The sequence below is a fragment of the Somniosus microcephalus genome, chromosome 4, assembly GCF_052327205.1.
Source record: "Somniosus microcephalus isolate GS21.2 chromosome 4, FLI_Smic_1.0, whole genome shotgun sequence".
Taxonomy (NCBI): domain Eukaryota; kingdom Metazoa; phylum Chordata; class Chondrichthyes; order Squaliformes; family Somniosidae; genus Somniosus; species Somniosus microcephalus.
The window spans coordinates 4,947,604-4,973,481 of record NC_140990.1 but is presented as its reverse complement, the minus strand read 5'-3'; the positions used below and the strand labels follow the sequence as shown (position 1 = coordinate 4,973,481).

At 55.5% G+C, this 25,878-nt stretch overlaps 1 protein-coding gene across 1 annotated transcript in view; it reads right to left on the bottom strand.

Moving 5' to 3' along the window:
- Positions 1 to 19,267, bottom strand: part of LOC147118205 (uncharacterized) — a 78,950-nt gene extending 59,683 nt beyond the window's left edge. The window contains exons 1-11 of the mRNA XM_085984299.1: positions 19,172 to 19,267; positions 15,138 to 15,518; positions 11,980 to 12,297; positions 10,633 to 10,953; positions 9,674 to 9,991; positions 8,439 to 8,759; positions 7,011 to 7,328; positions 5,776 to 6,096; positions 4,669 to 4,986; positions 2,891 to 3,211; positions 553 to 870 (exon numbers count right to left, since the gene is read on the bottom strand). Coding sequence (XP_085840425.1) covers positions 553 to 870; positions 2,891 to 3,211; positions 4,669 to 4,986; positions 5,776 to 6,096; positions 7,011 to 7,328; positions 8,439 to 8,759; positions 9,674 to 9,991; positions 10,633 to 10,953; positions 11,980 to 12,297; positions 15,138 to 15,518; positions 19,172 to 19,244 — 3,328 coding nt within the window. The 5' untranslated portion in view covers positions 19,245 to 19,267. The remainder of the gene's footprint in view (positions 1 to 552; positions 871 to 2,890; positions 3,212 to 4,668; positions 4,987 to 5,775; positions 6,097 to 7,010; positions 7,329 to 8,438; positions 8,760 to 9,673; positions 9,992 to 10,632; positions 10,954 to 11,979; positions 12,298 to 15,137; positions 15,519 to 19,171) is intronic.
- Positions 19,268 to 25,878: the final 6,611 nt, after the last annotated feature.

The following is a 25,878-nucleotide window of genomic DNA, read 5'->3' as shown; positions in this document are numbered from 1 at the left end:
TCTAACCCAGGTATATGGAGACCAGCACTGTGCACATTGCTCCAAGTGTGGTCTAACCAAGGTGTGCACAGTGCTCCAAGTGTGGTCTAACCAAGGTATATGGAGACCAGAACTGTGCACAGTGCTCCAAGTGTGGTCTAACCAAGGTATATGGAGACCAGGACTGTGCACAGTGCTCCAAGTGTGGTCTAACCAAGGTATATGGAGACCAGAACTGTGCACAGTGCTCCAAGTGTGGTCTAACCAAGGTATATGGAGACCAGAACTGTGCACAGTGCTCCAAGTGTGGTCTATCCAAGGTATATGGAGACCAGAACTGTGCACAGTGCCCCAAGTGTGGTCTATCCAAGGTACATGGAGACCAGAACTGTGCACAGTGCTCCAAGTGTGGTCTAACCAAGGTATGTGGAGACCAGAACTGTGCACAGTGCCCCAAGTGTGGTCTATCCAAGGTCTATGGAGACCAGAACTGTGCACAGTGCTCCAAGTGAGGTCTGAATGTGTGATCTAGCCTGGAGAACCTCGGTTGTGTATCAATCGCACGTCACTGACCTTCGCTGTGGACCTGTGTCCTGATCGGCTCAATCAGTGTCCGGTGAGACACCAGGCAGGCGTAGAGTGATCCTGATGTCCACTGTGAGCTGGAGGCGGTCAGTCTGCTGATCAGGGTATAACTCCCATCCGGTTGGACGGAGGGGCCGGTGTCCGCGAGGCCTGAACTGACCGGCTGACCGTCCACCTCCCAGGAGAGCGAGATGTTTTGCGGGTAGAAACCGGTGGCTCCACAAATGAGCTTGATGTCGCTCCCGGCCGTGATCTCCTCCGGAGGAGGGTGGTGGAGGAAGGTGGAGGGAGGCTGCGGAGAGCGCACTGCAAAGGAGAGGGTTAAACATTGTGAAGATCATTCTCCGGGTAATATCACTTTGAACAAACTCCCATTTATATAGCGCCTTTATCGTAGCGAAATGTCCCAAGGTGCTTCACAGGAGCGATTATCAAACACTTGACACCGAGCCACATAAGGAGATATTAGGACAGGTGACCAAAAGCTTGATCAAAGAGCTAGGGTTTCAGGAGCATCTTAAACCGTTGGAATAAACGGGTCGTTTTCCGAGTGGCAGGCAGTGACTAGTGGGGTACCGCAAGGATCGGTCCTAGGACCCCAGCTGTTCACAATATATATTAATGATCTGGACGAGGGAATTGGATGTAATATCTCCAAATTTGCAGACGACACAAAGCTGGGTGGGAGGGTAAGCTGTGAGGAGGATGTCGTGAAACTCCAGTACGATTTGGACAGGTTGGGTGATTGGGCAGAAACATGGCAAATGCACTATAATGTGGATAAATGTGAGGTTATCCACTTTGGTGGCAAAAACAGGAAGGCAGATTATTATTTGAATGGCAATAGATTGGGAGAAGGGGAAGTGCAAAGAGACCTGGGTGTTATTGTGCACCAGTCGCTGAAGGTAAGCATGCAGGTGCAGCAGGCGGTTAAGAAGGCAAATGGTATGTTGGCCTTCGCAGCAAGAGGGGTCGAGTACAGGAACAAGGATGTCTTGCTGCAGCTGTACAGGGCCTTGGTGAGACCGCACCTTGAGTATTGTGTGCAGTTTTGGTCACCTTACCTGAGGAAGGACGTTCTTGCCATGGAGGGAGTGCAGCGAAGATTCACCAGGCCGATACCTGGGATGGCAGGAATGACGTATGAGGAGAGATTGTGTCGATTGGGCATATACTCACTGGAGTTTAGAAGATTGAGAGGGGATCTCATCGAAACCTATAAAATTCTGTCAGGTCTGGACAGACTAGATGCAGAAAGGATGTTTCTGATGGCCGGGGAGTCCAGAACCAGGGGTTATAGTCTAAGAATAAGGGGTAAGCCATTTAGGACTGAAATGAGGAGGAATTTCTTCACCCAGAGAGTGGTGAACCTGTGGAATTCTCTAACTCAGAGGGCGGTGGAGGACAATTCATTAAATATATTCAAGAAGGAGTTGGATATATTTCTTAAGGCTAAAGAGATCAAGGGATATGGGGAGAAGGCAGGGACAGGGTACTGAACTTGGACGATCAGCCATGATCTCATTGAATGGCGGAGCAGGCTCGAAGGGCCGAATGGCCTACTCCTGCTCCTATCTTCTATGTTTCTATGTTTCTATGTTAAAGGTTTAGGGAGGGAATTCCCGAGCTCGGGGCCCAGGCAGCTGAAGGCACGGCCACCAATGGTGGAGCGATGGAAATCGGGGGATGCGCGAGAGGCCAGAATTGGAGGAGCGCAGAGATCTCGGAGGGTTGTGGGGCTGGAGGAGGTTACAGAGATAGGGAGGGGCGAGGCCATGGAGGGATTTCAACACGAGGATGCGAATTTTAAAAGGGTTGGGATTCCGATCAATAGAAAGTAGAGGGTTCGAGAACCAGACAAGGGCACTGACCTGCACAGGAAGGTCATCAGGATGTGAGTCAGGGCAAAACAAGAACTTCAACACAACCCAACCCTTTCTTACACAGCAGAACAATCATCGTCACAAGATCGGGAAAATCACTGGCCCTGCCCTGGGAGTGTTCAAGGGGACAGTGTAGAGGGAGCTTTACTCTATCTAACCCGTGCTGTACCTGCCCTGGGAGTGTTTCATGGGACAGTGTAGAGGGAGCTTTACTCTGTATCTAACCTGTGCTGTCCCTGCCCTGGGAGTGTTTGATGGGAGAGTGTAGAGGGAGCTTTACTCTGTATCTAACCCCGTGCTGTACTTGCCCTGGGAGTGTTTAATGGGACAGTGTAGAGGGAGCTTTACTCTGTATCTAACCCATGGTGTACCTGCCCTGGGAGTGTTTGATGGGACAGTGTAGAGAGAGCTGTACTCTATCTAAGGGATGAGGTGTATCTTACCGTCTTGTTTGCTGAGGGTCTGTGTCAGCGGAGCTGTTGAGGAAAGGTGTTTGACCAGACAGGTGAAGATCGAGCCCGAATCCCATTCCTGGACAGGGACCTTTAGCGTGCTGCTGGAGCTGTAGGTCCCATTCTCGTGTTGGGTTGTGTTTCCTGGCTCCGAGGGGAAGGATGTCTGGTGGTTATTGATGAGCCAGGTGAAGGAGATGTTCCTGGGGTGAAATCCGACTGCCCGACACCCCAACGTGGCGGTCCCGTAAGTGTCCATTTCATCGTAGGTGGGGGGTAGGACGTAGACGCTAGGAACCGTAGGGTATCGGGCTGGAGATCCACCGGAGAGAGGGCGGAATGAAGATATTAGTGGGCGGCGAGAGATCAGGACCACCTTGGAATCCCCCAGTTAACAGACCCCCAGACTGGGGGGAAGAGCGAGATCAGCCCCTCACTCGGAGCCCCCCAGTTAACTGGAGCCCCAGACTGGGGGGAAGAGCGAGATCAGCCCCTCACTCGGAGCCCCCCAGTTAACAGACCCCCGGACTGGGGAGGAAGAGCGTGATCAGCCCCTCACTCGGAGCCCCCCAGTTAACTGGAGCCCCAGACTGGGGGGAAGAGTGAGATCAGCCCCTCACTCGGAGACCCCCAGTTAACTGGAGCCCCAGACTGGGGGGAAGAGTGAGATCAGCCCCTCACTCGGAGACCCCCAGTTAACAGACCCCCAGACTGGGGGGAAGAGCGTGATCAGCCCCTCACTCGGAGCCCCCCAGTTAACCGGACCCCCAGACTGGGGGGAAGAGTGAGATCAGCCCCTCACTCGGAGCCCCCCAGTTAACTGGAGCCCCAGACTGGGGGGAAGAGCGAGATCAGCCCCTCACTCGGAGACCCCCAGTTAACCGGAGCCCCAGACTGGGGGGCAAGAGCGAGATCAGCCCCTCACTCGGAGCCCCCCAGTTAACCGGACCCCCAGACTGGGGGGAAGAGCGTGATCAGCCCCTCACTCGGAGCTCCCCAGTTAACAGACCCCCAGACTGGGGGGAAGAGCGAGATCAGCCCCTCACTCGGAGCCCCCAGTTAACAGACCCCCGGACTGGGGAGGAAGAGCGTGATCAGCCCCTCACTCGGAGCCCCCTAGTTAACAGACCCCCAGACTGGGGGGAAGAGTGAGATCAGCCCCTCACTCGGAGCCCCCCAGTTAACAGACCCCCAGACTGGGGGGAAGAGTGAGATCAGCCCCTCACTCGGAGCCCCCCAGTTAACCGGACCCCCAGACTGGGGGGAAGAGCGTGATCAGCCCCTCACTCTGAGCTCCCCAGTTAATCGTCCCCCCAGATTGGGGGGAAGAGCGAGATCAGCCCTCACTCTGAGCTCCCCAGTTTACCGGCCCCCCAGATTGGGGGGAGCAGCGTTGGAGGTTTTCCGATGTCAGCGATGTGATTCCGCGGGGACTCATTAGTGACAATCGCGGGAACCCGCTGGATTGAACTGGAAGGGGAGTGGGGGGGGGTGGGCCCGGGGGGGGGGTGGGCCCGGGGGGGGTGGGCTCGGGGAGGAACGCCCCTCGCGATCCGTTTCCCGGGTCACAAACCTCCCCCCGGCGACTGGGAGCCAAGCCCAGGGTTTATCCCACTAAACCTCCAACCCCCAACTCTCAAATCCCCACCACCAATCTCCACCTCAAACCCCCAGCCCAACTGCCCTCCCTAACCCCCGACCCCCTCGCTGCCCGTCCATCTCCCCTCCCCCCACCCCCCACAACAAACCCCAGCAGTCCACACACTCACCTCTGGTCCTGATCTCCTTGACGATCGGGTGGGTCAGCGTCTGGTGTGAGACCACACACTGGTACTTGTCCACATTCACCCAGTCCCGGCCCCTGACCTCCAGCTGACTGACGGTGGTGTATCGATCCGCGGGGTCTCGGGATAGAGGCTGCTCGGTGATTCCTGACGTCACTCGTCTTCCGTCCGAGAACCAGGAGATCCGGACACTGGGCGGGTAGAATCCACTGACTAGGCAGAGCAGGGGGGTGAAACCGTTCTCCGAGATCTCCCCCGGGGGCGGGTAATGAAGCTGGACAGAGGGAGGAGAGGACGGTGGCACTGTAACAAGAATCAAGGGGTCAGTCACTGGCCGGAGTGTCTCTGGACCAGAATCGGGGGTCAATCACTGACCTCAGTGTCTCTGGACCAGAATCGAGAGGTCAGTCACTGACCTCAGTGTCTGTGGACCAGAATCGAGAGGTCAATCACTGACCTGAGTTTCTCTGGACCAGAATCGAGGGGTCAATCACTGACCTCAGTGTCTGGCCCAGAATCGAGAGGTCAATCACTGACCTGAGTGTCTCTGGACCAGAATCGACAGTGATTTGACAGTGTAGAGGGAGCTTTACTCTGTATCTAACCCATGCTATACCTGCCCTGGGAGTGTTTGATGGGACAGTGTAGAGGGAGCTTTACTCTGTATCTAACCCGCGCTGTACCTGCCCTGGGAGTGTTTGATGGGACAGTGTAGAGGGAGCTTTACTCTGTATCTAACCCATGCTATACCTGCCCTGGGAGTGTTTGACGGGACAGTGTAGAGGGAGCTTTACTCTGTATCTAACCCGTGCTGTAACCGCCCTGCGAGTGTTTGATGGGACTGTGTAGAGGGAGCTTTACTCTGTATCTAGCCCGCGCTGTACCTGCCCCGGGAGTGTTTGATGCGACAGTGTAGAGGGAGCTTCGCTCTGTATCTAACCCGTGCTGCACCTGACCCGGGAGTGTTTGATGGGACAGTGTAGAGGGAGCTTTACTCTGCATCTAACCCGTGCTGTACCTGCCCTGGGAGTGTTTGATGGGACATTGTAGAGGGAGCTGTACTCACTATCTAAGGGATGAGGTGTATCTTACCGTCTTGTTTGCTGAGGGTCTGTGTCAGCGGAGTTGTTGAGGAAAGGTGTTTGACCAAACAGGTGAAGATCGAGCCCGAATCCCATTCCCGGACAGGGACTTTTAGCGTGCTGCTGGAACTGTAGGTCCAATTCTCGTGTTCCATTGTGAGGCCAGGTTCCGAGGAGAAGGATGTCTGGCGGTTATTGATGAGCCAGGTGAAGGAGATGTTCCTGGGGTGAAATCCGACTGCCCGACACCCCAACGTGGCGGTCCCGTAAGTGTCCATTTCATCGTAGGTGGGGGGTAGGACGTAGACGCTGGGAACCGTAGGGTATCGGGCTGGGGATCCACCGGAGAGAGGGCGGAATGAAGATATTAGTGGGCGGTAAGAGATCAACCCCTCACTCGGAGCCCCCCAGTTATCTGGACCCCCAGACTGGGGGGGAAGAGTGCGATCAGCCCCTCACTCGGAGCCCCCCAGTTAACTGGACCCCCAGACTGGGGGGAAGAGCGAGATCAGACCCTCACTCGGAGTCCCCCAGTTAACTGGACCCCCAGACTGGGGGGGAAGAATGAGATCAGCCCCTCACTCGGAGCCCCCCAGTTAACCGGACCCTCAGAATGGGGGGAAGAGCGCGATCAGCCCCTCACTCGGAGCCCCTCAGTTAATCACCCCCCAGACTTGGGGGGAAGAGTGAGATCAGCCCCTCACTAGGAGCCCCCCAGTTTACCGGAGCCCCAGACTGGGGGGAAGAGCGAGATCAGCCCCTCACTCGGAGCTCCCCAGTTAACCGGACCCCCAGACTGGGGGGAAGAGTGAGATCAGCCCCTCACTCTGAGCTCCCCAGTTTACCGGCCCCCCAGATTGGGGGGAGCAGCGTTGGAGGTTTTCCGATGTCAGCGATGTGATTCCGCGGGGACTCATTAATGACAATCGCGGGAACCCGCTGGATTGAACTGGAAGGGGAGTGGGGGGGGGTGTGCCCGGGGGGGTGGGCCCGGGGGGGTGGGCTCAGGGAGGAACGCCCCTCGCAATCCGTTTCCCGGGTCACAAACCTCCCCCCGGCGACTGGGAGCCAAGCCCAGGGTTTATCCCAGTAAACCTCCAACCCCCAACTCTCAAATCCCCACCACCAATCTCCACCTCAAACCCCCAGCCCAACTGCCCTCCCTAACCCCCGACCCCCTCGCTGCCCGTCCAACTCCCCTCCCCCCACCCCCACACAACAAACCCCAGCAGTCCACACACTCACCTCTGGTCCTGATCTCCTTGACGATCGGGTGGGTCAGCGTCTGGTGTGAGACCACACACTGGTACTTGTCCACATTCACCCAGTCCCGGCCCCTGACCTCCAGCTGACTGACGGTGGTGTATCGATCCGTGGGGTCTCGGGATAGAGGCTGCTCGGTGATTCCTGACGTCACTCGTCTTCCGTCCGAGAACCAGGAGATCCGGACACTGGGCGGGTAGAATCCACTGACTAGGCAGAGCAGGGGGGTGAAACCGTTCTCCGAGATCTCCCCCGGGGGCGGGTAATGAAGCTGGACAGAGGGAGGAGAGGACGGTGGCACTGTAATAAGAATCAAGGGGTCAGTCACTGGCCGGAGTGTCTCTGGACCAGAATCGAGAGGTCAGTCACTGACCTCAGTGTCTGTGGACCAGAATCGAGAGGTCAATCACTGACCTCAGTGTCTGGCCCAGAATCGAGAGGTCAATCACTGACCTGAGTGTCTCTGGACCAGAATCGACAGTGATTTGACAGTGTAGAGGGAGCTTTACCCTGTATCTAACCCATGCTATACCTGCCCTGGGAGTGTTTGATGGGACAGTGTAGAGGGAGCTTTACTCTGTATCTAACCCGCGCTGTACCTGCCCTGGGAGTGTTTGATGGGACAGTGTAGAGGGAGCTTTACTCTGTATCTAACCCATGCTATACCTGCCCTGGGAGTGTTTGACGGGACAGTGTAGAGGGAGCTTTACTCTGTATCTAACCCGTGCTGTAACCGCCCCGGGAGTGTTTGATGGGACAGTGTAGAGGGAGCTTTACTCTGTATCTAACCCATGCTATACCTGCCCTGGGAGTGTTTGATGGGACAGTGTAGAGGGAGCTTTACTCTGTATCTAACCCGCGCTGTACCTGCCCTGGGAGTGTTTGATGGGACAGTGTAGAGGGAGCTTTACTCTGTATCTAACCCATGCTATACCTGCCCTGGGAGTGTTTGACGGGACAGTGTAGAGGGAGCTTTACTCTGTATCTAACCCGTGCTGTAACCGCCCTGGGAGTGTTTGATGGGACAGTGTAGAGGGAGCTTTACTCTGTATCTAACCCATGCTATACCTGCCCTGGGAGTGTTTGACGGGACAGTGTAGAGGGAGCTTTACTCTGTATCTAACCCGTGCTGTAACCGCCCTGCGAGTGTTTGATGGGACTGTGTAGAGGGAGCTTTACTCTGTATCTAGCCCGCGCTGTACCTGCCCCGGGAGTGTTTGATGCGACAGTGTAGAGGGAGCTTCGCTCTGTATCTAACCCGTGCTGCACCTGACCCGGGAGTGTTTGATGGGACAGTGTAGAGGGAGCTTTACTCTGCATCTAACCCGTGCTGTACCTGCCCTGGGAGTGTTTGATGGGACATTGTAGAGGGAGCTGTACTCACTATCTAAGGGATGAGGTGTATCTTACCGTCTTGTTTGCTGAGGGTCTGTGTCAGCGGAGTTGTTGAGGAAAGGTGTTTGACCAAACAGGTGAAGATCGAGCCCGAATCCCATTCCCAGACAGGGACTTTTAGCGTGCTGCTGGAACTGTAGGTCCCATTCTCGTGTTCCATTGTGAGGCCAGGTTCCGAGGAGAAGGATGTCTGGCGGTTATTGATGAGCCAGGTGAAGGAGATGTTCCTGGGGTGAAATCCGACTGCCCGACACCCCAACGTGGCGGTCCCGTAAGTGTCCATTTCATCGTAGGTGGGGGGTAGGACGTAGACGCTGGGAACCGTAGGGTATCGGGCTGGGGATCCACCGGAGAGAGGGCGGAATGAAGATATTAGTGGGCGGTAAGAGATCAACCCCTCACTCGGAGCCCCCCAGTTATCTGGACCCCCAGACTGGGGGGGAAGAGTGCGATCAGCCCCTCACTCGGAGCCCCCCAGTTAACTGGACCCCCAGACTGGGGGGAAGAGCGAGATCAGACCCTCACTCGGAGTCCCCCAGTTAACTGGACCCCCAGACTGGGGGGGAAGAATGAGATCAGCCCCTCACTCGGAGCCCCCCAGTTAACCGGACCCTCAGAATGGGGGGAAGAGCGCGATCAGCCCCTCACTCGGAGCCCCTCAGTTAATCACCCCCCAGACTTGGGGGGAAGAGTGAGATCAGCCCCTCACTAGGAGCCCCCCAGTTTACCGGAGCCCCAGACTGGGGGGAAGAGCGAGATCAGCCCCTCACTCGGAGCTCCCCAGTTAACCGGACCCCCAGACTGGGGGGAAGAGTGAGATCAGCCCCTCACTCTGAGCTCCCCAGTTTACCGGCCCCCCAGATTGGGGGGAGCAGCGTTGGAGGTTTTCCGATGTCAGCGATGTGATTCCGCGGGGACTCATTAATGACAATCGCGGGAACCCGCTGGATTGAACTGGAAGGGGAGTGGGGGGGGTGGGCCCGGGGGGGTGGGCCCGGGGGGGTGGGCTCAGGGAGGAACGCCCCTCGCAATCCGTTTCCCGGGTCACAAACCTCCCCCCGGCGACTGGGAGCCAAGCCCAGGGTTTATCCCAGTAAACCTCCAACCCCCAACTCTCAAATCCCCACCACCAATCTCCACCACAAACCCCCAGCCCAACTGCCCTCCCTAACCCCCGACCCCCTCGCTGCCCGTCCAACTCCCCTCCCCCCAACCCCCACACAACAAACCCCAGCAGTCCACACACTCACCTCTGGTCCTGATCTCCTTGACGATCGGGTGGGTCAGCGTCTGGTGTGAGACCACACACTGGTACTTGTCCACATTCACCCAGTCCCGGCCCCTGACCTCCAGCTGACTGACGGTGGTGTATCGATCCGCGGGGTCTCGGGATAGAGGCTGCTCGGTGATTCCTGACGTCACTCTTCTTCCGTCCGAGAACCAGGAGATCCGGACACTGGGCGGGTAGAATCCACTGACTAGGCAGAGCAGGGGGGTGAAACCGTTCTCCGAGATCTCCCCCGGGGGCGGGTAATGAAGCTGGACAGAGGGAGGAGAGGACGGTGGCACTGTAATAAGAATCAAGGGGTCAGTCACTGGCCGGAGTGTCTCTGGACCAGAATCGAGAGGTCAGTCACTGACCTCAGTGTCTGTGGACCAGAATCGAGAGGTCAATCACTGACCTCAGTGTCTGGCCCAGAATCGAGAGGTCAATCACTGACCTGAGTGTCTCTGGACCAGAATCGACAGTGATTTGACAGTGTAGAGGGAGCTTTACCCTGTATCTAACCCATGCTATACCTGCCCTGGGAGTGTTTGATGGGACAGTGTAGAGGGAGCTTTACTCTGTATCTAACCCATGCTATACCTGCCCTGGGAGTGTTTGACGGGACAGTGTAGAGGGAGCTTTACTCTGTATCTAACCCGTGCTGTAACCGCCCTGCGAGTGTTTGATGGGACTGTGTAGAGGGAGCTTTACTCTGTATCTAGCCCGCGCTGTACCTGCCCCGGGAGTGTTTGATGCGACAGTGTAGAGGGAGCTTCGCTCTGTATCTAACCCGTGCTGCACCTGACCCGGGAGTGTTTGATGGGACAGTGTAGAGGGAGCTTTACTCTGCATCTAACCCGTGCTGTACCTGCCCTGGGAGTGTTTGATGGGACATTGTAGAGGGAGCTGTACTCACTATCTAAGGGATGAGGTGTATCTTACCGTCTTGTTTGCTGAGGGTCTGTGTCAGCGGAGTTGTTGAGGAAAGGTGTTTGACCAAACAGGTGAAGATCAAGCCCGAATCCCATTCCCGGACAGGGACTTTTAGCGTGCTGCTGGAACTGTAGGTCCCATTCTCGTGTTCCATTGTGAGGCCAGGTTCCGAGGAGAAGGATGTCTGGCGGTTATTGATGAGCCAGGTGAAGGAGATGTTCCTGGGGTGAAATCCGACTGCCCGACACCCCAACGTGGCGGTCCCGTAAGTGTCCATTTCATCGTAGGTGGGGGGTAGGACGTAGACGCTGGGAACCGTAGGGTATCGGGCTGGAGATCCACCGGAGAGAGGGCGGAATGAAGATATTAGTGGGCGGTAAGAGATCAGCCCCTCACTCGGAGCCCCCCAGTTATCCGGACCCCCAGACTGGGGGGGAAGAGTGCGATCAGCCCCTCACTCGGAGTCCCCCAGTTAACCGGACCCCCAGACTGGGGGGGAAGAATGAGATCAGCCCCTCACTCGGAGCCCCCCAGTTAACCGGACCCTCAGAATGGGGGGAAGAGTGTGATCAGCCCCTCACTCGGAGCCCCTCAGTTAACCGGACCCTCAGAATGGGGGGAAGAGTGTGATCAGCCCCTCACTCGGAGCCCCCCAGTTAACCGGACCCTCAGAATGGGGGGAAGAGCGCGATCAGCCCCTCACTCGGAGCCCCTCAGTTAATCACCCCCCAGACTTGGGGGGAAGAGTGAGATCAGCCCCTCACTAGGAGCCCCCCAGTTTACCGGAGCCCCAGACTGGGGGGAAGAGTGAGAGATCAGCCCCTCACTCGGAGCCCCCCAGTTTACCGGAGCCCCAGACTGGGGGGAAGAGCGAGATCAGCCCCTCACTCAGAGCTCCCCAGTTAACCGGACCCCCAGACTGGGGGGAAGAGCGAGATCAGCCCCTCACTCTGAGCTCCCCAGTTTACCGGCCCCTCAGATTGGGGGGAGCAACGTTGGAGGTTTTCCGATGTCAGGGATGTGATTCCGCGGGGTCTCATTAATGACAATCGCGGGAACCCGCTGGATTGAACTGGAAGGGGAGTGGGGGGGGTGGGCCCGGGGGGGGGTGGGCTCGGGGAGGAACGCCCCTCGCGATCCGTTTCCCGGGTCACAAACCTCCCCCCGGCGACTGGGAGCCAAGCCCAGGGTTTATCCCACTAAACCTCCAACCCCCAACTCTCAAATCCCCACCACCAATCTCCACCTCAAACCCCCAGCCCAACTGCCCTCCCTAACCCCCGACCCCCTCGCTGCCCGTCCAACTCCCCTCCCCCCAACCCCCACACAACAAACCCCAGCAGTCCACACACTCACCTCTGGTCCTGATCTCCTTGACGATCGGGTGGGTCAGCGTCTGATGTGAGACCACACACTGGTACTTGTCCACATTCACCCAGTCCCGGCCCCCGACCTCCAGCTGACTGACGGTGGTGTACCGATCCGCGGGGTCTCGGGATAGAGGCTGCTCGGTGATTCCTGACGTCACTCTTCTTCCGTCCGAGAACCAGGAGATCCGGACACTGGGCGGGTAGAATCCACTGACTAGGCAGAGCAGGGGGGTGAAACCGTTCTCCGAGATCTCCCCCGGGGACGGGTAATGAAGCTGGACAGAGGGAGGAGAGGACGGTGGCACTGTAACAAGAATCAAGGGGTCAGTCACTGGCCGGAGTGTCTCTGGACCAGAATCGTGAGGTCAATCACTGACCTCAGTGTCTGGCCCAGAATCGAGAGGTCATTCACTGATCTCAGTGTGTCTGGACCAGAATCGAGGGTCAATCACTGACCTCAGTGTCTCTGGACCAGAATTGAGGGGCCAATCACTGACCTCAGTGTCTCTGGCCCAGAATCGAGAGGTGAATCACTGACCTCAGTGTCTGGCCCAGAATCGAGAGGTCAATCACTGACCACAGTGTGTCTGGCCCAGAATCGAGAGGTCAATCACTGACCTCAATGTCTCTGGCCCAGAATCGAGAGGTGAATCACTGACCTCAGTGTCTGGCCCAGAATCGAGAGGTGAATCACTGACCTCAGTGTCTCTGGCCCAGAATCGAGAGGTCAATCACTGACCACAGTGTGTCTGGCCCAGAATTGAGGGGCCAATCACTGACCTCAGTGTCTGGCCCAGAATCGAGAGGTCAATCACTGACCACAGTGTGTCTGGCCCAGAATCGAGAGGTGAATCACTGACCTCAGTGTCTCTGGCCCAGAATCGAGAGGCCAATCACTGACCTCAGTGTCTGGCCCAGAATCGAGAGGTCAATCACTGACCACAGTGTGTCTGGCCCAGAATCGAGAGGTGAATCACTGACCTCAGTGTCTCTGGCCCAGAATCGAGGGTCAATCACTGACCTCAGTGTCTCTGGACCAGAATTGAGGGGCCAATCACTGACCTCAGTGTCTCTGGCCCAGAATCGAGAGGTGAATCACTGACCTCAGTGTCTGGCCCAGAATCGAGAGGTCAATCACTGACCACAGTGTGTCTGGCCCAGAATCGAGAGGTGAATCACTGACCTCAGTGTCTCTGGCCCAGAATCGAGAGGTCAATCACTGACCTCAATGTCTCTGGTGCAGAATCGATGGGCCGAATGGGTAAAGGGCAGGTGTAAGACACCCTACTCGTGTTCACATATAGGATTAGGATTTTGTTTAATCTCATATCATAGAACCCTAGAATGATACAGCACAGAAGGAGGCCATTCGGCCCATCCTGCCTGTGCCGGCTCTGTTGAACAAGCTGTCCAATTAATCCCCGTTCCCCTGTTCTTTCCCGTATAACCCTGCAAGTTTTTCTCCTTCAAGTATTTATCCCCTTTTGAAAGTTACTATTGAATCTGCTTCCACCGCCATTTCAGGCAGCGCGTTCCAGATCACAACAACTCGCTGCGTTAGATATGATTGAGGATTTTGCTTTCTTTTAACCTGTGGATGGCTTGTGGATTAGTACTGTGGCTGGAAATAATGGTTAAGCTGTTCAATCCCGAGGATGGTTCAGGGGTCAATGTATCATTTCTCAGTTGAGCTGACTGCGCGGTTTGTTTCTTGTTGAACTACAGGATGTGTGGTCCGTGACTCAACGTTTAGCATACAGTGTGAAACGAGATAGCTGAGGAAGTCTCGAGTTCGGAAAAGGAACGATGGGCTCAACGTCATGAGTTACACGATTAATGTTAAACACGTTAGCATCTCATTTCTGCCGGTCTTCTTCACAATCACACTTATCACAACAGGGGCAGTGTGCGTGACTAGAGGTCTATAAAGACCTTGAGATTTTCTTTTAGCAGAGATGGACAAGGACGAAAGGTTCGACGATGGTTAGGTCTCTACCCAGAGAGTAAACGGGGTTAATTGTGTTTACTTCTCTGCTTGGTTTAGCACATTAAAAGGTTTAAGTTGAAACCATATTTGGCATCAGATTAGAATTCTCTGACACAGGGCAATGGGACGAAGGAGGGAGCTCGGTCAGAGAGAGGACACGGGGGCAATGGGCTGAATTTCCTCGTGTGCTTTAAAATTCTCTCACTTTATGATCCTTGAGACACAGATATAAACAACAAACTCTAGGATACTTGGAATTCCCACTTCAGGTTCTTCCCCTGCGGGAATCTTCGCCCCCAAACTGTGGGACTACTCACTCCCAAAATTGTGGGACTCCTCACTCCCAAAACTGTTCGAATCTTCACCCCCAAACTGTGGTGACTCCTCGATCCCCAAACTGTGCGACTCTTCACCCCCCAAACTGTGGGACTCCTCTACCACAAAACTGTAGGATTCTTCACCTCCAAATTGTGGGACTCCTCATCCCCGAAACTCTGGTACTCCTCACCCGTCAAACCGTGGGGACTCCTCACCTCCAAACTTTGGGACTCCTCACCTCCCAAACTCTGAGGCTCCTCACCTTCAAACCATGGGAATCCTCACCTGCAATTATTGTGACTCCTCACTCCCAAAATTATTGGTCTTCTTACCTCCAAAGTGTCGGTCTCCTTGACAACCAAACTGTTCAACTCTTCACCCCCAAACTGTGAGTCTCCTCACCCCCAAAACTCTGAGTCTCCTTACCCCCAAACTGTGGGACTCCTCACTTCCAAACTCTGGGACTCCTCACTTCCAACCTCTGGGACTCCTCAACCCTGCAAACTGTGGGGGCTTATCACCACCAAATTGTAGGACTCCTCAACGCCAAACTGCGGGACTGCTCACTTCCAACCTCTGGGGCTCCTCACCCCCAAACTGTGCAGCTTTTCATCCCCAAACTGTTGGACTCCTCACCCCCAAATTCTGTGACTCCTCATCTCTCTAAGTTGTCCCTTTGTCCTAAAATCTGCTGGCCTTGGCGTACCTCCAAACCACCGTTCCCTGAACTGCCTCATCTGATGTCCTCCACCCTCCAAGCTTGGTTGCCGGCCAGCGACTGCCCGTTCCCCTTCCACCCCTCCCCTGCCCCCGAACGGGTTTCGGACGAGCTCCCCTACCGGCCTCGACCTTCAGTGTAGATCCACAGCCGCACCAATCTGTCGCGTTCTTGTCTCCCTGCTGGTCTGTCATTTGGCAGTAGTACCTGGTGGAATCTTGCTGCGTGGCATTAGTGATCCGCAGGGACATCTGTTTTCTGCCAAAGTTCTTGTCGGCCACGTAACGGTGAGCATCCCCAGCCATGAAGGTGGGGACCTGTGAATTGGGGCTCCAGTACACCAGCTGCTTGAGGGCCCCACTGCCAGGGGGGACGTAACCCCAGATCAAGTACCGGTCGTCTGTCTTGCGGGAGAATTGGCACTCCATCGTGACTGACTCGCCCTCCCGGACGCTCATTAATGTGGACGAGAATCGGAAGTTCACACCGCCGGAGGTGAGCCCTGAAAATAGAGAGAGTCACAACTCATGAATCCTCCTGCCAAAACTAACTCAGGAAATGTAGGAAGGTCGCAGCTAAGGCCGCTCTTTGACATTGGTCAAGGTAAAGCTTGGTACAGAACGTTGGATAGACCACACTTGGAGCACTGTGCACAGTTCTGGTCTCCATCTACCTTGGTTAGACCACACTTGGAGCACTGTGCACAATTCTGGTCTCCATATACCTTGGTTAGACCACACTTGGAGCACTGTGCTCAGTTCTGGCCTCCATCTACCTTGGTTAGACCACACTTGGAGCACTGTGCACAGTTCTGGTCTCCATATACCTTGGTTAGACCACACTTGGAGCACTGTGCACAGTTCTGGTCTCCATATACCTTGGTTAGACCACACTTGGAGCACTGTGCACAGTTCTGGCCTCCATCTACCTTGGTTAGACCACACTTGGAGCACTGTGCACAGTTCTGGTCTCCATATACCTTGGTTAGACCACACTTGGAGCACTGTGCACAATTCTGGTCTCCATATACCTTGGTTAGACCACACATGGAGCACTGTGCACAGTTCTGGTCTCCATATACCTTGGTGAGACCACACCTGGAGCACTGTGCACAGTTCTGGTCTCCACATACCTTGGTTAGACCACACTTGGAGCACTGTGCACTGTTCTGGTCTCCACATACCTTGGTTAGGCCACACTTGGAGCACTGTGCACAGTTCTGGTCTCCACATACCTTGGTTAGACCACACTTGGAGCACTGTGCACAGTTCTGGTCTCCATATACCTTGGTTAGACCACACTTGGAGCAATGCGCACAGTTCTGCTCTCCATAGACCTTGGTTAGACAACACTTGGAGCACTGTGCACAGTTCTGGTCTCCATAGACCTTGGTTAGACCCCACTTGGGGCACTGTGCACAGTTCTGGTCTCCATATACCTTGGTTAGACCCCACTTGGGGCATTGTGCACAGTTCTGGTCTCCACATACCTTGGTTAGACCACACTTGGAGCACTGTGCACAGTTCTGGTCTCCACATACCTTGGTTAGACCCCACTTGGAGCACTGTGCACAGTTCTGGTCTCCATATACCTTGGTTAGACCCCACTTGGTGCACTGTGCACAGTTCTGGTCTCCATATACCTTGGTTAGACCACACTTGGAGCACTGTGCACAGTTCTGGTCTCCATATACCTTGGTTAGACCACACTTGGAGCACTGTGCACAGTTCTGGTCTCCATATACCTTGGTTAGACCACACTTGGAGCATTGTGCACAGTTCAGGTCTCCATATACCTTGGTTAGACCACACTTGGAGCACTGTGCACAGTTGTGGTCTCCATTTAAAAAACATTTTTTTTATTCGTTTATGGGATGTGGGCGCCGCTGGCAAAGCCAGCATTTATTGCCCATCCCTAGTTGCCCTTGAGAAGGTGGTGGTGAGCCACCTCCTTGAACCGCTGCAGTCCCTTGGTGATGGTACGCCCACAGTGCTGTTAGGTAGGTAGTTCCAGGATTTGGACCGAGCGACGATGATGGATCAGCAATATACTTCTAAGTCAGGATGGTGTGTGACTTGGAGGGGAGCTTGGTGGTGGTGGTGTTCCCATGCGACTGCTGCCCTTGTCCTACTAGGTGGAAGAGGTCATGGGTTTGGGAGGTGCTGCTAAAGAAGCCTTGGCGAGTTGCTGCAGTGCATCTTGTAGATGGTACACACTGCAGCCACGGTACGCCGGTGGTGGAGGGAGTGAATGTTTAAGGTGGTGGATGGGGTGCCAATCAAGTGGGCTGCTTTGTCCTGGATGGTTTCGAGCTTCTTGAGTGTTGTTGGAGCTGCACTCATCCAGGCAAGTGGAGAGTATTCCATCACACTCCTGACTTGTGCCTTGTAGATGGTGGAAAGGCTTTGGGGAGTCAGGAGGTGAGACACTCACTGCAGAATTCCCAGCCTCTGACCTGCTCTTGTTGCCACAGTATTTATGTGGCTGGTCCAGTTCAGTTTCTGGTTAATGGTGACCCCCAGGATCTTGATAGTGGGGGATTCGGCGATGGTAATGCCATTGAATGTCAAGGGGAGATGGTTAGACTCACGCTTGTTGGAGATAGTCATTGCCCGGCACTTCTGTGGCGTGAATGTTACCTGCCACTTATCAGCCCAAGCCTGAACGTCGTCCAGGTCTTGCTGCATGCCGGCATGGACTGCTTCATTATCTGAGGAGTTGTGAAAGGCGCTGAACACTGTGCAGTCATCAGCGAACAACCCCATTTCTGACCTTATGATGGTGGGAAGGTCACAGCTGAAAATGGTTGGGCCTAGGACACTCCCCTGAGGAAATCCTGCAGCGATGTTCTGAATCTGTGATGATTGACCTTCAATCACCACAACCATCTTCCTTTGTGCTAGGTATGACTTCAGCCAGTGGGGTAGACCACACTTGGAGCACTGTGAACAGTTCTGGTCTCCACATCCCTTGGTTAGACCACACTTGGCGCACTGTGCACAGTTCTGTTCTCCATATACCTTGGTTAGACCACACTTGGAGCACTGTGCACAGTTCTGGTCTCCATATACCTTGGTTAGACCACACTTGGAGCACTGTGCACAGTTCTGTTCTCCATATACCTTGGTTAGACCACACTTGGAGCACTGTGCACAGTTCTGTTCTCCATAGACCTTGGTTAGACCACACTTGGAGCACTGTGCACAGTTCCGGTCTCCACATCCCTTGGCTAGAGCACACTTGGAGCAGTTCTGTTCTCCATATACCTTGGTTAGACCATACGTGGAGCACTGTGCACAGTTCTGGTCTCCGTAGACCTTGGTTAGACCACACTTGGAGTAATGTGCACAGTTCTGGCCTCCATATTACAAAAAATACAGAGAGGCACTGAAGGAGGTGCAATAAAAATTTACTAGGATGATGCCAGAACTGAGAGGATATATTTATCAGGAAAGACTGAACAGGCGAGGGCTCGTAAATCTAGAAAAAGGGAAGGCTGAGCGATGGAGGTCTTTCAAATTATGAAACAGTTTGATAGGGTAGACGTAGACAAGATGTTTCCAGTTGCAGAGGAGACCAGAACTAGTTGACATAAATATATGACAGTCACTAAGGCGATTGGCAAAAGAACCAGAGGCATCATGAGGAAAAGCTTCAATACGCAGCGAGTGGTCAGGATCGGGAATGCACTGCCTGATGGGGCGATGGATACAGACTCAATAGTGGTCGTCCAAAGGGAATTGGGTAAATAGTTCAAGGAGAAAACGTTGCAGGGATCTGGGGAAAGAGCGGGGGGAGAATGGGACTGACTGGGTGGCCCTTGGAAAGAGCGGAGGCAGGCTCGATGGGCCGAATGGCCTCCGTCTGTGCTGTACTTGTCTGTGATTCTAGTAAATCGAAGAAGGAATTCAGGAGAAACGTCTTTACCCAGGGAGTGCTGAGAATGTGGAACTCGTCACCACAGGGAGTGGTTGAGGCGAATATCAGAGAGGCCTTTAAGGGGAGGCTAGATAAAGACAAGAGGGAGAAAGGAATAGAAGCTTATTCTGGGTAGGGTGAGATGAAGAGGGGAGGGAGAAGGCGGCATGGACCAGTTGGGCCGAATGGCCTTTTCTTGCTCTGTAAACTCAATGTAATTCTCGATGTAAAGCTTACCAGCCAGGAGGAAGATGTGGACAGCGAGTGAAATCACCGAGTTCATGTTGGGAGGAGACCTCATGCGACACATCCTTATCCACGGCTGGAGTCCGATCTTCTGGGCCTCGTCCACACCCCCTTTCAGAGCAAGTCAGCGTCTGTCCTTCCTCTTCATTCATTGGTCACCAGTCCCTGACACCGTTTCCTGTGTGTGATTGACAGGCTGAGGGACTTCCCTCATTAGCCAGAGGTGCTGAGGCTGGAGAATGAGGCTGGGCACATCGGAGGGCACGGGGCAACGGGAGAGGACCCTGCCCTCCCCTCAGAACCGCTGACCCTCAGTCCCACTGACCCACACTCCCTCCGACCCTCAATCCCGCTGACCCTACCTCCCACTGACCCTCAGTCCCTCTGACCCCCAGTCCCTCTGACTCTCAGTCCCTCTGAAACTCAGTCCCTCTGAAACTCAGACCCTCTGACCCTCAGTCCCTCTGACCCTCAGTCCCACTGACCCTCACTCCCTCTGACCCCCAGTCCCTCTGAAACTCAGACCCTCTGACCCTCAGTCCCACTGACCCTCAGTCCCTCTGACCCTCAGTCCCTCTGAAACTCAGACCCTCTGACCCTCAGTCCCACTGACCCTCAGTCCCTCTGACCCTCAGTCCCACTGACCCTCAGTCCCTCTGACCCTCAGTCCCACTGACCCTCAATCCCACTGACCCTCAATCCCTCTGACCCTCAGTCCCACTGACCCTACCTCCCTCTGACCCTCAGTCCCACTGACCCTCAGTCCCACTGACCCTCAGTCCCACTGACCCTCAGTCCCTCTGACCCTCAGTCCCACTGACCCTCAGTCCCACTGACCCTCAGTCCCACCGACCCTCAGTCACTCTGACCCCCAGTCCCTCTGACCCTCAGTCACTCTGACCCCCAGTCCCTCTGACCCTCAGTCCCGCTGACCCTCAGTCCCACTGACCCTCAGTCCCTCTGACCCTCAGTCACTCTGACCCCCAGTCCCTCTGACCCTCAGTCCCTCTGACCCCCAGTCCCTCTGACCCTCAGTCCCTCTGACCCTCAGTCCCACTGACCCTCAGTCCCTCTGACCCTCAGTCACTCTGACCCCCAGTCCCTCTGACCCTCAGTCCCTCTGACCCCCAGTCCCACTGACCCTCATTCCCTCTGACCCTCAGTCCCTCTGACCCTCAGTCCCTCTGACCCTCAGTCCCTCTGACCCTCAGTCCCACTGACCCTCAGTCCCACTGACCCTCAGTCCCTCTGACCCTCAGTCCCACTGACCCTCAGTCCCTCTGACCCTCAGTCACTCTGACCCTCAGTCCCTCTGACCCTCAGTCCCACTGACCCTCAGTCCCTCTGACCCTCAGTCCCTCTGACCCTCAGTCCCTCTGACCCCCAGTCCCACTGACCCCCAGTCCCTCTGACCCTCAGTCCCACTGATCCTCACTCCCTCTGACCCTCAGTCACTCTGACCCTCAGTCCCTCTGACCCTCAGTCCCTCTGACCCTCAGTCACTCTGAACCTCAGTCCCTCTGACCCTCAGTCCCTCTGACCCTCAGTCACTCTGACCCTCAGTCCCTCTGACCCTCAGTCACTCTGACCCCCAGTCCCTCTGACCCTCAGTCCCTCTGACCCTCAGTCTCTCTGACCCTCAGTCCCACTGATCCTCACTCCCTCTGACCCTCAGTCACTCTGACCCTCAGTCCCTCTGACCCTCAGTCACTCTGACCCCCAGTCCCTCTGACCCTCAGTCCCTCTGACCCTCAGTCTCTCTGACCGTCAGTCCCACTGATCCTCACTCCCACTGACCCTCAGTCCCTCTGACCCTCAGTCCCACTGACCCTCAGTCCCTCTGACCCTCAGTCCCTCTGACCCCCAGTCCCACTGACCCTCAGTCCCTCTGACCCTCAGTCCCTCTGACCCTCAGTCCCTCTGACCCTCAGTCACTCTGACCCCCAGTCCCACTGACCCTCAGTCCCACTGATCCTCAGTCCCTCTGACCCTCAGTCCCACTGACCCTCAGTCCCTCTGACCCTCAGTCCCTCTGACCCTCAGTCCCACTGACCCTCAGTCCCTCTGACCCTCAGTCCCTCTGACCCCCAGTCCCACTGACCCCCAGTCACTCTGACCCTCAGTCCCACTGATCCTCACTTGCTCTGACCCTCAGTCACTCTGACCCTCAGTCCCTCCGACCCTCAGTCCCTCTGACCCCCAGTCCCTCTGACCCTCAGTCCCTCTGACCCTCAGTCCCACTGACCCTCAGTCCCTCTGACCCTCACTCCCACTGACCCTCAGTCCCTCTGACCCTCAGTCCCTCTGACCCTCAGTCCCTCAGTCCCTCAGTCCCTCTGACCCTCAGTCCCACTGACCCTCAGTCCCACTGACCCTCAGTCCCAATAACGTTCTCCTCTCCTCAGTCCAGTTGCCACCGATTCTGTTGACCCTCCGCCCAATTGCCCCTTGGTCCGGTTGCCCTTCAGTCCTGTTGCCACCCAGTCCGCTGACCCCCTCCTCTGCTCTGTCCAGTTGCCCTCCAACCCCAGTCCGCTGACCATCTCCTCTGCTCTGTCCAGTTGCCCTCCAACCCCAGTCCGCTGACCCTCTCCTCTGCTCTGTCCAGTTGCCCTCCAACCCCAGTCCGCTGACCCTCTCCTCTGCTCTGTCCAGTTGCCCTCCAACCCCAGTCCGCTGGCCCTCAGTCCACTCTGAATGACCATCCATCCCTCGGTCAGTTTGGCGCGCTGTTCAAACCATCGGACTGGAGGGGGGAGACTATGAGGGGGAACCTCGTCCTAGAACATTGGCCGTTCATCCCCAGCATTGCACAGAGACTCGGCGAGCTGCCCATGGACTGCAGTCGGTCAGCGTCTGAGGGAGGAGAGCTAGGTTAGAGGTCGGAGGGAGGGACCCCCCATCAGTCCTGGCTCTCAGAGCCCTCGCTCGCTCCATGGCCGAGGGAGGGCCTCAATTCAGTCCCCAGGATCTCCTGTGAAGCCAGGGCCCACGGTCAGTCACTGACCAGCTCCCTGAGAGCGGCCGCAGGGGTAATCGAGGTGATGGAGGGGCTCCTCCGATCACTGTCAGTCCGTCTCCCTCTCGCTCTGTTTACATCAGCTGTCCTGTGAGATGGAAGATTCCGGAAATCACCAGAAGTTTCACTGTTGCTCAAAGAGGGAAGTGATTCACAAACGACGGAGACCAAAATAAATCGAAAGGGCACAAGAGTTTTTATTGGCTGAGTGAGAAAGTGTTATACAAATCGAGTCCTCTATCTAACCCGTGCTGCACCTGCCCTGGGAGTGTTTGATGGGACAGTGTAGAGGGAGCTTTACTCTGTATCTAACCCGTGCTGTACCTGCTCTGGGAGTGTTTGATGGGACAGTGTAGAGGGAGCTTTACTCTGTATCTAACCCGTGCTGTACCTGCCCTGGGAGTGTTTGATGGGACAGTGTAGAGGGAGCTTTACTCTGTATCTAACCCATGCTGTACCTGCCCTGGGAGTGTTTGATGGGACAGTGTAGAGGGAGCTTTACTCTGTATCTAACCCGTGCTGTACCTGCCCTGGGAGTGTTTGATGGGACAGTGTAGAGGGAGCTTTACTCTGTATCTAACCCGTGCTGTACCTGCCCTGGGAGTGTTTGACGGGACAGTGTAGAGGGAGCTTTACTCTGTATCTAACCCGTGCTGTACCTGCCCTGGGAGTGTTTGATGGGACAGTGTAGAGGGAGCTTCACTCTCTATCTAACCTGTGCTGTACCTGCCCTGGGAGTGTTTGATGGGAAAGTGTACAGGGAGCTTTACTCTGTATCTAACCCATGCTGGACCTGCCCTGGGATTGTTTGATGGGACAGTGTAGAGGGAGCTTTACTCTGTATATAACCCGTGCTGTACCTGCCCTGGGAGTGTTTGATGGGACAGTGTAGAGGGAGCTTTACTCTGTATCTAACCCGTGCTGTACCTGCCCTGGGAGTGTTTGATGGGACAGTGTAGAGGGAGCTTTACTCTGTATCTAACCCGTGCTGTACCTGCCCTGGGAGTGTTTGATTGGAAAGTGTGCAGGGAGCTTTACTCTGTATCTAACCCGTGCTGTACCTGCCCTGGGAGTGTTTGATGGGACAGTGTAGAGGGAGCTTTACTCTGTATCTAACCCGGTGCTGTACCTGCCCTGGGAGTGTTTGATGGGACAGTGTAGAGGGAGCTTTACTCTGTATCTAACCCGTGCTGTACCTGCCCTGGGAGTGTTTGATGGGACAGTATAGAGGTAGCTTTACTCTGAATCTAACCCGTGCTGTACCGGCCCTGGGAGTGTTTGATGGGACAGTGTAGAGGGAGCTTTACTCTGTATCTAATCCGTGCTGTACCTGCCCTGGGAGTGTTTGATGGGACAGTGTAGAGGCAGCTTTACTCTGTATCTAACCCGTGCTGTACCTGCCCTGGGAGTGTTTGATGGGACAGTGTAGAGGGAGCTTTACTCTGTATCTAACCCCGTGCTGTACCTGCCCTGGGAGTGTTTGATGGGACAGTGTAGAGGGAGCTTTACTCTGTATCTAACCCGTGCTGTACCTGCCCTGGGAGTGTTTGATGGGACAGTGTAGAGGGAGCTTCACTCTCTATCTAACCCGTGCTGTACCTGCCCTGGGAGTGTTTGATGGGAAAGTGTACAGGGAGCTTTACTCTGTTTCTAACCCGTGCTGGACCTGCCCTGGGATTGTTTGATGGGACAGTGTAGAGGGAGCTTTACTCTGTATATAACCCGTGCTGTACCTGCCCTGGGAGTGTTTGATGGGACAGTGTAGAGGGAGCTTTACTCTGTATCTAACCCGTGCTGTACCTGCCCTGGGAGTGTTTGATGGGACGGTGTAGAGGGAGCTTTACTCTGTATATAACCCGTGCTGTACCTGCCCTGGGAGTGTTTGATGGGAAAGTGTGCAGGGAGCTTTACTCTGTATCTAACCCGGTGCTGTACCTGCCCTGGGAGTATTTGATGGGAGAGTGTACAGGGAGCTTTACTCTGTATCTAACCCGTGCTGTACCTGCCCTGGGAGTGTTTGATGGGACAGTGTAGAGGGAGCTTTACTCTGTATCTAACCTGTGCTGTACCTGCCCTGGGAGTGTTTGATGGGACAGTGTAGAGGGAGATTTACTCTGGATTTAACCCGTGCTGTACCTGCCCTGGGAGTGTTTGATGGGACAGTGTAGAGGGAGCTTTACTCTGTATCTAACCCCGTGCTGTACCTGCCCCGGGAGTGTTTGATGGGACAATGTAGAGGGAGTTTTATTCTGTATCTAACCTGTGCTGTCCCTGCCCTGGGAGTGTTTGATGGGACAGTGTAGAGGGAGCTTTACTCTGTATCTAACCCGTGCTGTACCTGCCCTGGGAGTGTTTGATGGGACACTGTAGAGGGAGCTTTACTCTGTATCTAACCCGTGCTGTACCTGCCCTGGGAGTGTTTGATGGGACAGTGTAGAGGGAGCTTTACTCTGTATCTAACCCGTGCTGTACCTGCCCTGGGAGTGTTTGATGGGACAGTGTAGAGGGAGCTTTACTCTGTATCTAACCCGTGCTGTACCTGCCCTGGGAGTGTTTGATGGGACAGTATAGAGGTAGCTTTACTCTGAATCTAACCCTCAGTCACTCTGACCCTCAGTCCCTCTGACCCTCAGTCCCTCTGACCCTCAGTCACTCTGAACCTCAGTCCCTCTGACCCTCAGTCCCTCTGACCCTCAGTCACTCTGACCCTCAGTCCCTCTGACCCTCAGTCACTCTGACCCCCAGTCCCTCTGACCCTCAGTCCCTCTGACCCTCAGTCTCTCTGACCCTCAGTCCCACTGATCCTCACTCCCTCTGACCCTCAGTCCCACTGACCCTCAGTCCCTCTGACCCTCAGTCACTCTGACCCCCAGTCCCTCTGACCCTCAGTCCCTCTGACCCCCAGTCCCACTGACCCTCAGTCCCTCTGACCCTCAGTCCCTCTGACCCTCAGTCCCTCTGACCCTCAGTCACTCTGACCCCCAGTCCCACTGACCCTCAGTCCCACTGACCCTCAGTCCCACTGACCCTCAGTCCCTCTGACCCTCAGTCCCACTGACCCTCAGTCCCTCTGACCCTCAGTCCCACTGACCCTCAGTCCCTCTGACCCTCAGTCCCTCTGACCCTCAGTCACTCTGACCCCCAGTCCCACTGACCCTCAGTCCCACTGACCCTCAGTCCCTCTGACCCTCAGTCCCACTGACCCTCAGTCCCTCTGACCCTCAGTCCCTCTGACCCTCAGTCCCACTGACCCTCAGTCCCTCTGACCCTCAGTCCCTCTGACCCTCAGTCCCTCTGACCCCCAGTCCCACTGACCCCCAGTCCCTCTGACCCTCAGTCGCACTGATCCTCACTCCCTCTGACCCTCAGTCACTCGGACCCTCAGTCCCTCCGACCCTCAGTCCCACTGACCCTCAGTCCCTCTGACCCTCAGTCCCACTGACCCTCAGTCCCTCTGACCCTCAGTCCCTCTGACCCTCAGTCCCTCAGTCCCTCAGTCCCTCTGACCCTCAGTCCCACTGACCCTCAGTCCCACTGACCCTCAGTCCCAATAACGTTCTCCTCTCCTCAGTCCAGTTGCCACCGATTCTGTTGACCCTCCGCCCAGTTGCCCCTTGGTCCGGTTGCCCTTCAGTCCTGTTGCCACCCAGTCCGCTGACCCCCTCCTCTGCTCTGTCCA